General features: G+C 38.4%; 1 protein-coding gene across 1 annotated transcript in view; it reads left to right on the top strand.

The window, feature by feature from the left end:
- Positions 1 to 14499, top strand: part of CARNMT1 (carnosine N-methyltransferase 1) — a 37488-nt gene that overhangs the window by 10430 nt on the left and 12559 nt on the right. The window contains exons 7-12 of the mRNA XM_083353497.1: positions 761 to 867; positions 1276 to 1356; positions 4271 to 4402; positions 4563 to 4920; positions 7569 to 7764; positions 9276 to 9439. Coding sequence (XP_083209623.1) covers positions 761 to 867; positions 1276 to 1356; positions 4271 to 4402; positions 4563 to 4920; positions 7569 to 7764; positions 9276 to 9439 — 1038 coding nt within the window. The remainder of the gene's footprint in view (positions 1 to 760; positions 868 to 1275; positions 1357 to 4270; positions 4403 to 4562; positions 4921 to 7568; positions 7765 to 9275; positions 9440 to 14499) is intronic.

Raw genomic sequence — 14499 nt, 5'->3', positions numbered from 1 at the left:
ATTTGTGATCCTTTCTGTGTTCTTGATCGTAGAATGATAGAATTAATGACAGTTGAGTTTGTAAGTTCAGCTATAGTTTAGCTAGTACAGGGGTGTCAAACTCAATTTCATTGAGGGCCGCATCAGCATTGCAGTTGCCCTCAGGGGGCCAGGTGGGTATGGCCTGGGTGGGCGTGGCCTACTGGGTGGGCGTGGCTAGAGTGTGTATGGCCTACTGGGTGGGCATGGCCAGCTCTACATCGTTCGCATCAAGGGTGCCTATGGGGGCCTGGGCAGGAGTGGGACAGATCTGAGGGTCTCTGGCAGAAGGAGGGTCTCTGGGCCAGGGCCAAGGCAGTGTGGGCCGTTCCCTCACTGTTTCCAGGATGGCTTCGCGGGCCGCATGAAACCACTTCGCGGGCCGGATCTGGTCCCCGGGCCTTGTGTTTGACATGTCTGAGCTAGTATATTCAAAAATTTGTAAGTGCTCAACTATTTCCCTAGCGCTAAAGGTTTGAAGAATCAAAGAAACATTATGTTAAATTTCTTTAAGGGACACACTATGCTTGAGGGACTGTGACAAAAATTATGAAAATGGCTTAAAAGTATTTATTTATTTGTTTTTAGTAGTAGTAGTAGTAGTAGTAGTAGTAGTAGTAGCGAACAATATGAAATGCTGGATTATAAAACCTAAGAGTGAAATACAGAAAAAAAGAAACCATTTGAAGATTATCAAACTAATAAGAACTACTTTGGTTTTTGTTTTGTTTATTTAATGTAGCAACAGAACATACAGTCCACCAGACCCACCTGGTTACTTCGATGGACATGTGTGGCCCATGTATCAGAAACACAGGAGAGAAATGGAAGAAAATGGAATGAGCATTGGTACAGCTAACATTCTTATAGTTCTCCCAGGTGTCTGTGATATTTGCATATTGCATAGCCATATTTATAAATACTTAGTTGCTATATTTTTAAAAAATTGCTCAATATTTATTTGCATTTATGTGGAAGGTGAACAGCTATGAATGTGATAAGAGGGTTCCTAGTTCCCAAATGTTTTCTTAAAGTACTAGATATTTATAAGCTCACACTTAGTGTTCAAATTGTTTTTTTGGATTGCATGGACCTTAAGTTATAACTCTCCATATGAACTGTGCTGGTGGATACCTTATATTTATATATTTTTATTATTTACTTATTTAAATGTATATACCACCTTTCTCAGCAATAAATCAACACTGACTTTTCCTCTGCTGAAAGTAATTTACATTTGTTTTCTACCTTTTGCAGTTTATTTGGATGGGACAAAGTCACAGGAAGACCTCTGTTCAATGATATATAATGATATAATGGAGGCATTGGAAAAGAAAAGTAAGTAGTTTGCCTGAGTTAAGATCATTTGCATTAAGTAAACTGGAGATAATGCCATATGCATCATTAGATTTCTACATGTGTGTTTCCCAGTACCATGTTTTCTGGCATATAAGACGACTTTTTAACCCATGAAAATCTTCTCAAAAGTCAGGGGTCGTCTTATACGCTGGGTGCTGAAACTTTAGGGACAGGGCTGGCTGGAAAACCTGGAGCGGATCTCCCATTGGGACCAATTGGAGAAGAAGCTGCAGTCTGTGATTTTTTACAGGCTGGGGTCTGGGCGTCTTTCCTTCTAAAGTTGAAGAGCAGCTGCAGTCTATCCCAACTTGAAAGGCAGGTGGGGAATGCAGCAGTCAGAGCAGCTGCTTAGCTCTAAGGACACATTTGACTCAGGAACTGGGCGGGCTGGCTGGAAAACCTGGAGCGGATCTCCCATTTGGTCTGCGCAGGGAAAGCTTTAGAGTGAATTAGGAAAAGTTTAATTCACTTGCACTGTTTTATTTTTACATGTTTGATGACCAACAGCTTTATGTTTATAAGTGACAGTTTTCCTACTAAGTACCTGCATGTCATAAGCATTTGAATTAAAATTACCATATTAAAATCAAATCTGATGTTTTAATTTTTATTTGGTGTGCGTTGGAAGAGGGGTAGTCTTATACGGCGAGTATAGCCCAAACCCTATAATTTAACAGGAAATATAGGGGGTCGTCTTATACACCCAGTCGTCTTATACGCCGGAAAATACGGTATATGTGAAATCAGATGAAAGCCTCTTGACAAACATAAGCTGGTCCCACAGAAGTACAGGTTCAACTCTTGGTATCCTTGGACAGCTATTAGGGCTTCAGTATTTCATTGTGTGATCTAAGACCATCCCTCTCCAATAAATCCTACTGCAGGTACTGGCAGATTGTGAACAGCAATTGATGGCTATTAAATGCTCGTCTTTTAAAAAAATTCCAATATCCAGAAAATTGGGACATTCAAGTAATAATAATATCTCCAGTAATCTGCAAGTGTTGCATATAGGTATTAGTAAACTTGCTGGAGAAAGTCCGTCAGTTTAAGAAACATATCTTCACAGAAGTGTTACAAAAACTGCCTTTTGCAATAAACCCAGGTTTACTGAGATCCTCCCAGAACACTTAATTTTCCCTTTTACAGCTAAAACTTAAGTTGGCATTCAAATTTTTATGTTACTTATAAGGAAAATGATTGCATCATTTTTGCAAAATTACACTTTCCAAAATGTTACGTGCATATATTTGATTAACAAGTTACACCAAAATAGGGTTTATTAAATTCACAATTGCTACATAAAATAAATCCCTTTGAATCAATTTCTACTTTAGGCATGTAATAATGAAGCCTTATATTGGAGGCCTTTGGGAAAGCAAAGAATTACTATGATAAATACTACAGTTCATTTTTCATAGTTCATTCTAAAATAAAAAGGAATAATTTATGGCTATATTAACATTGGAAACAGATTATTGACTATGAAAAGATACAGCACATCTATGAACTTTTTTCTATAGGTGAGCAAGGCATTATTATGCATGCATAAATATGGTTCCCAGCCTGGACAGTTTCATAACAACCACTTAATTTCCTTCATGAATCACAGAAGAAAATCCCACACCTCCTTGCCAGTTGACAGAAAAGCAGTAAAAATTAAATGAAGAAAACTCAGCTCTTCTGTACTATGGGATATAGTGGTTGTGGTTCGGTACCAATTCAGTTGTTGCAATTCCTCTAACTCCCTTTCTTAATAAATATTGTCAAAAACTTAAGAGGTTGTTGTATTTTATCATTGTTTCTGTACTGAAAAAAGTTGGTTGGTTGGCACTTTTTGTATATATTTGTTTTATGTATTTATTTATTTTTGGTCACTTGTTAAAACTTTTCCCTTTTATCCCTTCCCTCCTTTCTCTGTATGTTTGTATTTTTTGAAATTTAATAAAGCTCTCCATTGTATATATAAAAAACTGTGAAAATGTTTGAAAAATGGATTACTTGCAGGGGTGTCAAACTGCCGGCCTGTGGGCCGGGTGCATCATAGCGAAACTGCGCCCACCACATTGCCAGCAATAGCAAAAAAGTCACGATATGTCACAACACGTCATGTGACGTTTGACAGCCCTGGATTACTGTTTTACGCAAGTGCCAAAGTGCCTATCTTAATGAAACTAACTGACAATTAAAAATTTTATATATAAAAAGTACTTAAAATCATTTGAAACAGAAGCATATATAAAAAAGTGTCCTGTAGTAGGGAAATCTATAACATGGTAGCTCTAGCATTATTAATTCATCAGTATTGTCTTTATCATATTATCATTACTATTATGCACATTATTAAGAAATCTAATTTTCTCATTAAGTTACAGTATATATTGCGATCTCAAGAAAAGTACTTTGGGCTAATATTTTCTAATATGTCCTTGCTATTATTGCTTTTTTTTTCCTAAGAGAAAAAAATGGAAACTTGTCATTTCAACTCACGTTTTGGGAAGAAACCCAAAAGGACCATTTACTAATGCATCTTTGGATCCTTAAGTACTAAATTCGCTCCTGAATTTAAGAATAGTTTTCCTGTGACTTGACCCATGCAGCAAACCCATATCATGAAATATTCAAATAGAGTTCCTCTCTGCAAAGGTATACCATCCAAGTTTCAGCCTATTGTTTTCTTCCAGAGGGATGGTAATCCTTCTTATCAAGCGTCCCTAATGGGGATTCGAGATAGATGATAAGCTAAGATTCGCAGTTAGAGGAACCTCTGCAAATACTCAACACTTGGATGGGGTGGGAGCTCATGGCGGATTGCACCCGTGTTTACGTGAGAGTCCTATCGGTTCCGTAGGAGTTAGAAATGCAGAACCCCAACCGCTCGTTTCTGGCTTAGGAACAAAGGATACAAAACGCAGGTCGGAACCAAAACGCTGTGAAGTCACGTGCCATAAACGGGAAGCGATGCACACCTCTAGCCAGGATAGCTTCAGCCTTCATTCAGCTTTGCTTCCTGAACGAAACAGAGGTTTGCTTCATCGCCAGCTATCGTCTCAATCCGGTCGCAGGCGCCGAAACACGCATGCGTGGCGGGTCGCCCTCTTTTTTCGTGTCACGCGCTTGCGCATCGGGTAGCCGTGCCCGGGTGCGCGAGCCGTAGAGCCGCGTTCCGCGAAAGATGGTTGGCTGAACCGGTGCCTTGCAGCTGTTCTCTATGAATCCGCAAGCGCGTCGGCGTGCGCGGAAAAAGGCGCGTGGAGCCGGAGCGGCCGTTCGCGTTCGGCGTCGGGGCAAGGCGGCTGGGATGTCCCGGCGAGGGCAGCAGCCGCCGCGGGGCAAGGCGATGCGCGGAGACAGCCGGGAGAGCGAGGAAGACGAAGAACAGGCGGAGCTGGGCACGCGAGATGGAGAAGCGGCGGCAGGGAACACCCGGTGCGAGCCGGACTCGCTGCAGCAGTTGGCGACCACCAAGGTGGACGGAAAAGAGGAGGAGAAGCAGGAACGGGAGCACTTCCGGAGAATTATCAATGCCTTCCGTTACTATGGGTAACCGATTCACTCCCCCGCTTGCTGTGATATCCTGCATCCCCCAGACCTGGAGTATAGGACCCCTGATCCACCAATTCGTAGCAGAATCTACCCACGGAGGGAGAGGGGCTTGAGTGATCAAGGGCCGGGAATGCAAGTAGTCCTCGACTCACAACATTTCCTTTAGTGACTTCGAAGTTACAACAGAAGTGGAAAAAGTAACTTATGACGATTTTTCACGCTTATGGCTGTTGCAGCATCCCCATGGTCACATGATTTACATGCAGAGCTTGACAACTGGTTCATATGATGGTTGCAAATCTTTTTTTGACCTTATGACCAGCAGAGACAATGGGAAGTCAGCTTCGCTTAATAACCAGGTTACTAATTTAACAACTGCAGTGATTCACTTAACAAATGTGGCCAGAAAAGTCATAAAATGGGGCAAAACTTACTTAACAAATTTCTCACTTAGCAACATAAATTCTGGGCTCAATTGTGGTCATAAGTCAAGGACTAACTGTACCCAATTGAAGCCCAGCCTCAACCATGGAAACTCATTGAGAGACCTGGGGCCAGTTCACTTTCTTTCAGCTCAATTTGTCTCACAATTAGCTTTAAATTCTAGGGAAAAAGCTGGGACACCCATTTTATTTTATTTTATTTATTTTATTGCATTTATATACCGCCCTTTCCCTGAGGACTCAGGGCGGTTTACAGGGAGTTAAAAATCAAACATACAAAAGTTAAAAACCAAGTTAAAAATAAAACTTACTCATAAATTAACCCCTGCTGAGTACACTGGGACTTACTCTGAAGTAAAGATGCCAATCTGGCACCATCCAGGTGTTTTGAATCTAACTCTTAGGGTTCCTATTGATCTTAGCCATTGGTGGGGATTATGAGAGGTCTAGCATGGAAGCATTTGGGGGTATTGTTTTAGATTGGAATATTGTTTTAGAACATATCTTTTTATTATGTAAATCATGAAATGATGTCTCCTATTGAAGGGAATTATTACAACACATTTAGATAACTTGTTAAACTGCAGAGACATCACACCTAACTAGATGGATGCATTTTGAAGGTGATTGTTTTCCCAGTTGTAACATATGGTTTTGAAAACTGGATCCTCAAAAAGTCTGAATGAAGAAAAATGAATCTCTTTGAGTTGTGCCACTAGAAAAATTGTTGAGATTATCTTGGATTATATTGAAGAACAAATTATTTAATATTAAAGAAATAAAATGAGACCATTTGTGGAAGCACTCATAAAAAACTGCAGTTTAAATGTTTTGGACACATAATATGTAGGCAAGAGTCACTTAGAGAAGGTCATGATGCTTGGAAATATCAAAGTGATTTTTTTTTTAAAAAAAAAAGACCAACAGAGGACAAAATGGGTAGATAATAGCACTGATCATGTGTGCACAACCTTTCAAGTATTTAAATAGCTGTTACTGGCAGATAAACTTGGAGAAATGAGGTCTATTAGGTCACGAAGAGTCATAAATGAGCGAACAAAAACAAACAGTACAAACTAAGGTTTCCTGGCAATAAGGTGTATTGAATATAGCAAAATTCTGAGTAGTTGTGACAGGATTGTTTAAATGCTTATTGTTTCACTTCTGTTTTCAAAATCATAGAGCAGATGAACATGCCATTGTCTATTACACAGTTTATGAAGTTTTCTAAGTTATCACTTCCAAATTTATTGCCATGTCCATATTAATTTATTTACTCTTTCAGTTTGTGGTTAGTGTTAGGAATCCATCAAGATGAATTTCAACACTTTTTAACCTGTAGCCCAAACATGTCAAACTCGCGATGTCACATGACATCGCACGATGTATCGGAGCTTTTTCTCTATTGCCAGCAGTGGGGTGGGTGCGGTTTCCTGATGACGCATCCAGCCTGCAGGCCGGCAGTTTGACACCCCTGCTGTAGCCATTTGTGTCTGTGAAAGTAATGGAACTGCCAAATCTGCAGCTCACCCTAGTATAGGCTATTTGTGATCTTTTAACTGTGTTTTTTAATAAAAATGTTATATTTATTAATTGCATTTCTGCAATAGCACATTCATTCCATATAATTTAAAATGTAAAAAATTAAGGTGTAACAGTTTAAAGTACCGTATATAAAACGCATTGTGTCTCCATTGTGTTAGAGCTATTTGAAACACCTACAGTTTAAAACAATTTAAAACCACCACAGAATGAAGTCAACAATTCCGTGAAAGTTTTAAAATACATTTACCTTCTGATAAGAAAGTTTTCTGAAAGAATATCTGTGTGCTGTTTTGAAAAGTTTATAAATTTAAATGGCTACTAGTGAAAGGCCATTTGCATTTGTTATTTCTTCTAAAACAATGTCATCCAAGTAACTGAAACACATTTGTTATTAATATAAAATAGATTTTGGGTCATTGTTCTATCTAACACTGAACTTCATGGGATCCTAAATTGTTAATTTTGACAGGATTCTAACTGTATGTTGATTATTTACTGGCATATTGACTTTGGGGTGAAATGATACCTGTTCTGATAAATTTATATATGTGATTTAAAAATGTTTCCAAATGGGAATCCACTGAAAATATACAAGATTGATACCAACAGAACTTTGTTTTACTCATTATTTCTGATACTCATTTTTTTAATTTCTAGAATTAATATGCATGAAAGAGTGAATCGTGCAGAAAGACAATTTAGGACTCTTCCAGCCATGCAACAGAAATTATTACCTCAGTTTCTTCCTCATCTTGACAAGATTCGAAAATGTGTTGATCACAATCAAGGGATCTTGCAGTCTATTGTGAATGACTGTACCCGAATGTTTGAAAATAGAGAATATGATGGTGATGTATGTTGATCATTTTATTTCTAAAAAAACCTATTTTCTTGTAACTTATTTTAATTTTTAAAAATTTCTTTAGTGATTCATACATGGGCTTTTTACACATGAAAATAGTTTTCATATTTCTTGGGTTAAATTAAGAAAGTTGTAGGAAAATTGATAAAACCTGTCTTGGATTTTACAAATGAAATACCATTCTAGTTCATTCCAGTAAATCATGATTCTCTTTAATTAGCGATAAGGAGGAATGTTTACACAAATAGAAGATACATAATTTTTATTTCCACAAAAGCTATGCCCACCCATTCAAAGTTGGTCTTTTCTCTGTGATTTTCAGACTTTTGAAATTAAAAGTAGTTAGATCTTTTCCAATTCTACCGTGGTTTTTTGCTTGAAGTTGATTCTTATTTTCCACTGGTGACCACTATTTATTATCTTTAGTTTATCCCTATGTCCTGAGACTGATTGAAGGGTTTTGACATTCAGTTATAGTACAGAACAGTATTCCAGATTTTATTATTCCCTTTACATTTAAACTACTGTTCAAGACATAATGGTTCCTTTCTTTAGCCTTAATTTTTTCAAGTGGAATTAACAGGCTCCAATGGTCTTCATATCAATATGAACAGTTCCCAGATAAGATCATGTTTTAGGAATACAAGGAATATTTTTTTAGCACCCATTTTCAGTTCTAGTCAGGTCTAAGCATGGATATGTGTGCTTGTTATTGTCCAGTTTTACATATGTCTGCTCTATCCTAATTCTACTTAATTTTAGAATTAAGAAAGACATTACAGGTATTAGTGGAATTTTTTCCAAATTTTCTCACAGACCACATCTACTATTAATTGACCTTGATCAAACTGGAGTGACTTTGACCAGTAAAAACTTTTATCTTTTTATTTTCCATCATTTTGAATCCCACTGTAGATTCTCTGTGCTGGTCCTCTTCCTTTCCACCACTATGAATTATGGATCACTTAATGAACTTTAGACGATTTATGAAGTAATAGACTTTCAGCAGTGCAAATCCTGCCTGATTCATTTTAGGATCACTAACCTTTTTTCTGGTTTTAAACTAGCAGCTGTTTTCAGCAGCTACTAGACATATGTAAGTACATGTTCACCATTTAATTGCCAGTCATGACCTCCATTTCTAACCTTCTTAATCAGGTGACTTCCCTCTTTGCTAGTTGGTATTTATCACTTATCTTTGTAAATATAAACTAATGTAATATGTACTCTCAGCACCTTATCAACAAAGCAAAGTATTGACTTATATTTGGATATAGGATGTAGAGACACGTGAACAGCAGTGAGAAGCTACTGCTGAGAAAAGGCTCACCAAACAACTTTTATCCTGAATAATAAATGTCAACTTTTTGATGTGTTACAGTATATTATATGACAGTATCATGTAACATGTGTTAAGAGCTGATTTGGATATAGTTATTCTACATTTTTATGTTATGATAATGTATCAGATTAATCTGTAGCTAACTTTTTTTTTAAATTAGGGAAATGGAAAGATTACACCAGCTTCAACTTTTGACATGGATAAATTAAAATCCACTCTGAAACAATTTGTAAGAGATTGGAGTGAAACTGGGAAACCTGAGAGAGATTCTTGCTATCAGCCCATCATTAATGAAATTGTAAAGAATTTTCCAAAAGACAGATGGTAAATACCTTTTAAAATATTTTTTTTAAAGAGAAGATATGCACAATAATGCATTTGTGGTAAAGGTTAATGGAACTGGTCTTTGAAAAATTGTTTAGGTCATAAGGAAAAAATGTCATAAATGTCTGCCATCTTTTTAAATGGCTTTGCTTAAAATTTGTTATTACTAAACAGATCAGCAAAGAGACTAAAGTCTATAGTTACAAGAATAACATACCACTTAACTCTGATAAGATAGCTCTTTGTATTAGCTTTAACATAATTTGGAAAGATATGTTGAGAAAAACACAGCTGACTTGGTTATATCTTCCTCTTAATTTTCTTTTAAGAGCCACAGATGAAAGAACTAAAAGGCTCTCTGGTACCACAGTTCTTTTGTGAGGCCTAATAAACATATTGTACTCCGGCAGAGAGCAAATACACCATTAGAAGGAAATAGCAGTAGTATTAGTAGTCTCTTTATAGATAACTTTTAGTTATTTGAGATTTTTTATTACATGGACCTAGCATGGCAGTCTTGACCCACAGTCTAATGTTTCCCTTGTCTATGTTGAGAGGATTCATTTGATAACTCTGGTGGGCTAAGGTAGAAAAACGAAGTCTGTTTTAATCTCACTTTAACACAGCTTGTAATTGCTACTGCATTACTGAAGAAAAAAAAGCTAAAAAGCTCATTCATAATATAACATGAATACCCTTCCCTTGTTAGATTCAAGGCATTCAAGAATGTCTTCAAATATAGAAAAAATTACGGTAAGTTTTTATATATTTAAATAAAAGGGTTTGACTTTCTCAAGAACCCCCACTTCCCCACCCAGATTTGTGGAAAAATGGATATATGTCCGTGAATTTTTAACTCTGGAGGAATATTAGTAAATGTTAAGGATTAGCATTTTTCTTGTTATTTTTCCCCTTCTTTTGAAATATTAAGTTTTTTCCCCCTTTTGTACAGTACGATTTTTTTAACTAAGTAGTGTTGATCAACTGATCAATTTTGAAATATTTCATCCTATAGACATGCATTCATTCTCACCAAAGTTATAGTGTGGACAGCCCAAATCAGTGGACCAGTTGGCATGTCTTTTGCACAATAAAAGTCAAAGACAAGTGTTAAATTTCTAAGAACCAAAAAAATGGAAAAATTTCTATATCTTTATTTCAAGAAGAAGTATGTTCTTTGAACGTAATTTGGCTTATTTATCTGGAAAGTTAAGGAATAAATTGTCATTTCTTAATATATGTATTGAAACAATACATAAATAAATCATCCCAGAATATTCTGAATGTTTACTTCTTTTGGAAACAGTATCAAAACACCACAGTCAGATGAGTATTTTTAAATGCTACAAATTAGTGGTGAGGGCTGAGCAATAATCATACCATTTAGTTTTTAATTAAGTTTAACCTCTATAACAAATAAATTGATAGAATATTGTGACTTATAAAGTTCACATTTCACATTTATTATTTTTCATTAGAAGCAATAAAAGAATCAAAAAATATATTTTAAAAGGAAAGAAAGAGCTTGCTCATTTTGCATAATTTTTAAGATCTGGGTTTTATTTTTGAGAAAGCTAATTTTACTTCTTGTCTTACATTTATTTTGTATCAAGATGTACTCTTTATAAAAACAACTGTAGAAAATCTGACAGTTGTCCAGGGAGAATGAGGCATTCCCCCCTCCAAAATTTTTTATAATCCCCTGAGATTTCTCTTTGGTCCACATTTTGAAAACCCCTTTCTTAAAGTGTTTGACTAGTCTAAATACGTTTAACCATTTGTTCAGTTGGAAAAGAATTTTGATTTTTCAAGTGCAGACTTACTCATACTTTTCTGCTCAATCTGGAGCTCGGGGAAGCTGAATATTGGATTACATTCAATATTCCAACCTCAGCCTGTACAGAAATATAGGCCGGGATTAACAAACCTATCTACTAGCTGGAACAGAATCTTTCAGTCAAATAGCACAGGATTCAATACAGTATTTGTGGATGCATATAGTAATACGCATTGGTGAAATTAAAACTGGTTTGGGGTTTTGCAAAAGCAGTACATTAATATTAGTATTTAAATCTAGTCAAGTGGAGCCAACAACCAAGGCCAAATGAAGAGCCAGCAAGTACATTGGTTCTTCTTAATTCCTCTCTGGACGAGGAGAGAACGTGAGATTGCTCACAAGTGCTCTGTACAGATGCTCCTCGCAAGAAGACTGTGAAACAGGATTCTGGTGGGTTTAGAACTCTGGGAGACAGTGAAATAGCCATCTTCCTGAAATTGTGCTTCGTGCCTTCAAAAAGGACACTGGGTTCACATATTTCCTTTTCAAATCATTTTTGGCTATTGCTTGTTAACTGCTTTCCATAAATTAGGAACCTTTGCATTGATACATTTTACAGCTTCAGGTGAGTTTACTTCAATCCTTAGCAAAATAAATAAGTTTTAAGTACAACTTTGAGGACTTATAAAAACATGTCTCTCTCTTTTTGGAATAAAGAGCAAAAGAGTGATTATAACTTTATTTTGGAAAGTTACAAATGGATGAAGGGTCCAGATGGATTTGAATTAAGATTTTGAATCCCTTCTGTGGGAAAATGCTTTGGTTTGAATTCTTTAAAAACCAAGGATGAAATGTGGAAGGTTGAGAGAGAACCAGAAGGATCTAAAGATTATAATTAAGGGAAAATAATACTTAAATTTGACTTACTAATAAGCAAAATATTTTTGGACATTGGACATATTGGATAGTATTTTGGAACAGTAGGCTCAGAAATTAATTTTAAGAATGTCTGCATCTGTAAGACTGCATTTGTTACGTAAGTGGATTTTAAAATGACAGGCTACAAGAATGATATGAAAAAAGATGCTATACCAGTTATACAAAATGTTATTATAATTATGTTTTTAATTATAAGGAAAAAGGATATACAAATAACAAACCAAAAGAGTTGCTTGGTTAATTTTCTTACACTGGATTCACAAAAAAGACTTGTTAAAGCTTTGAAGAATTGTTTTGGGCAGGATCAAAAGAAAAGAAATGAGAAGAAACAAAGCTGTAGTACATTATTTGAAGAGATTAAAAATCAAGATTGTTAAGAAAAAAGGAAGAATTCTAAAGCTGATTTCTTTGATTTAGGTTAAAATAAATGTTGTTATCTCTGATAACTCTAAATAGTTTGCTGATTAGGACTAAAATGAGGCAGTTAAGGTTTAGTTTCTAGATGAGATATGGGACATGGGAAGAAGAGATTTGTTTTATTTTAACAGAAGGTGGTAAACTGCTTAGACTTGTTGGGATGAAGAGGGATGACTAACTGACATATATCCCCTTTGCTATATTATTTTACCTTAGTTTCTATACCTCTTTTTCCTTTCTGAACTTTTTATTTTTTCTTTTATTTCATTTTTTAGTTTGTATTGGTTTTTATCTTTCCAATTGTAATTTTTAATAAAATCACTATTTAAAAAGATACTAATATTTGGCATAGTGGTTTTAAGATGCTGGCCCAGAAACCAGGAGACTAGTCCCTTTTTAGGCATGAAAGCCAGCTGGATAACTTTTTGGGGCAGTCACTCTCAGCCCACGTCATAAGATTGTTGTTATGGGGAAAGCAAAGAGGAGGAAAAAGTATGTGTGTTTGCCACCTTGAGTTACTCACAAAGTAATAAAGGCGCTGTTAAAAGATTACGTAATACCGTATATACTTGAGTATAAGCCGAATTTTTCAGCCCACTTTTTGGGCTGAAAAACTCCACTTCGGCTTATACTCAAGTCAACAAAAAAAAGAACTGTCCCTTCGTTCGGAACAGGCTGCTGGGAGAAGGGAGCGGCAGAGCCTTGCAGAGCTGGCGGCAGTCCAGCGTTGTTTCTCCCCCTCGTGCGTGCGTGTGTGTGTCAGACCCACGGGAATGGCTGGTAGGGAAGCGGCATTCCGGCATTCCCCCCCTTCCTGTGTGTCGAGCCCACGGGGCTTGACACACAGAGAAACGCAAATGCCGGACTGCCGCCACCTTTACTAGCCATTCCTGCGGGTCTGACACACACACACACACACACACACACACGCACGAAGGGGAGAAACAACGCTGGACTGCCGCCACCTCTGCCAGCCCTGCAAGCCTCTGCCGCCCCGGCGTTGGTGGTCGAGCACTTCGGAGCCGGAAGAGAATCTCCCGCAGGAGGAGGTCGCGGCTTTCTCTCTTGCTTCGGACTGCAAGGATTTAAACTCCAGGAACAAATCCCAATGGAAGTTTTTTAAAAAAAAAATACTCCTCCGGGTCGGACAGGGGACCCAGGCTGAGATCTAGGGGTAGTGGGGGGGGGGCTCGCAGACATAGATGGGCTCAAGTGGAAGCCAAGCAGCCCTCCCGAACCTGGGCTTCTGGACGGAGCAGCCGGTGGTGCGTTTCAAAAAGCAGAAAAGTTGGATTTTGAACTTTTCAGCAGCGCATCTGCACCCGCTGCTTTTATGACCAACCTGCCGTTTCCCCCCCCTCCCGGTCCTTTCCCCCGTCCAAGCGGACGCTCCAGGCTCTTTGGGGGGGTGGGCGGGCAGGGGGGGAAAGGAAGCGTGCCGAGGCGCCGCTCACCTGCGATCGGCGAGTGCGCTGGACTCGGCTGCGTGTCCCTCGGAGGGTTCAGATCATTCCGGGCCAGAGCGGCTTGGCGGGCGGGGCCGTTGGGCAGGCGTCGCGGTGCAGCGGGGGAGTCAGGGCAGCTCTGTCATGGAGCAGCTGGGGTGGGTGGGTGGGGGGAGGAGGAGGAGGAGGAGGAGGCAGAGAGGAGCGAGCGGATGAAAGACGGAGCCTCCCGTGGCTACCGCTGCTGAATATTGCAATGAGCCGCTGTCTCCCTATGATCGCCGGCGAGGGGATTTCATCAGAGCACACAATCGGGGCTCCCCGCCCCTCGGTCCTGCCCAGATGCAGCAGCAGCAGCAGCAAGACCACCCCCCCCCCACACACACACCTCCGGTCTACCTTATGGCCCGGTGACTTGACCCCGGGGATAGATCGGAAAGAAGGCAACAGACCTTCCTGCCCCTTCGCTGAGAAGGAGCTCC

Source organism: Vipera ursinii (assembly GCF_947247035.1).
Source record: "Vipera ursinii genome assembly, chromosome: 2".
Lineage (NCBI taxonomy): Eukaryota > Metazoa > Chordata > Lepidosauria > Squamata > Viperidae > Vipera > Vipera ursinii.
Note: the sequence above shows the minus strand (reverse complement) of the source record. Positions and strands in the feature narration are given on the sequence as shown.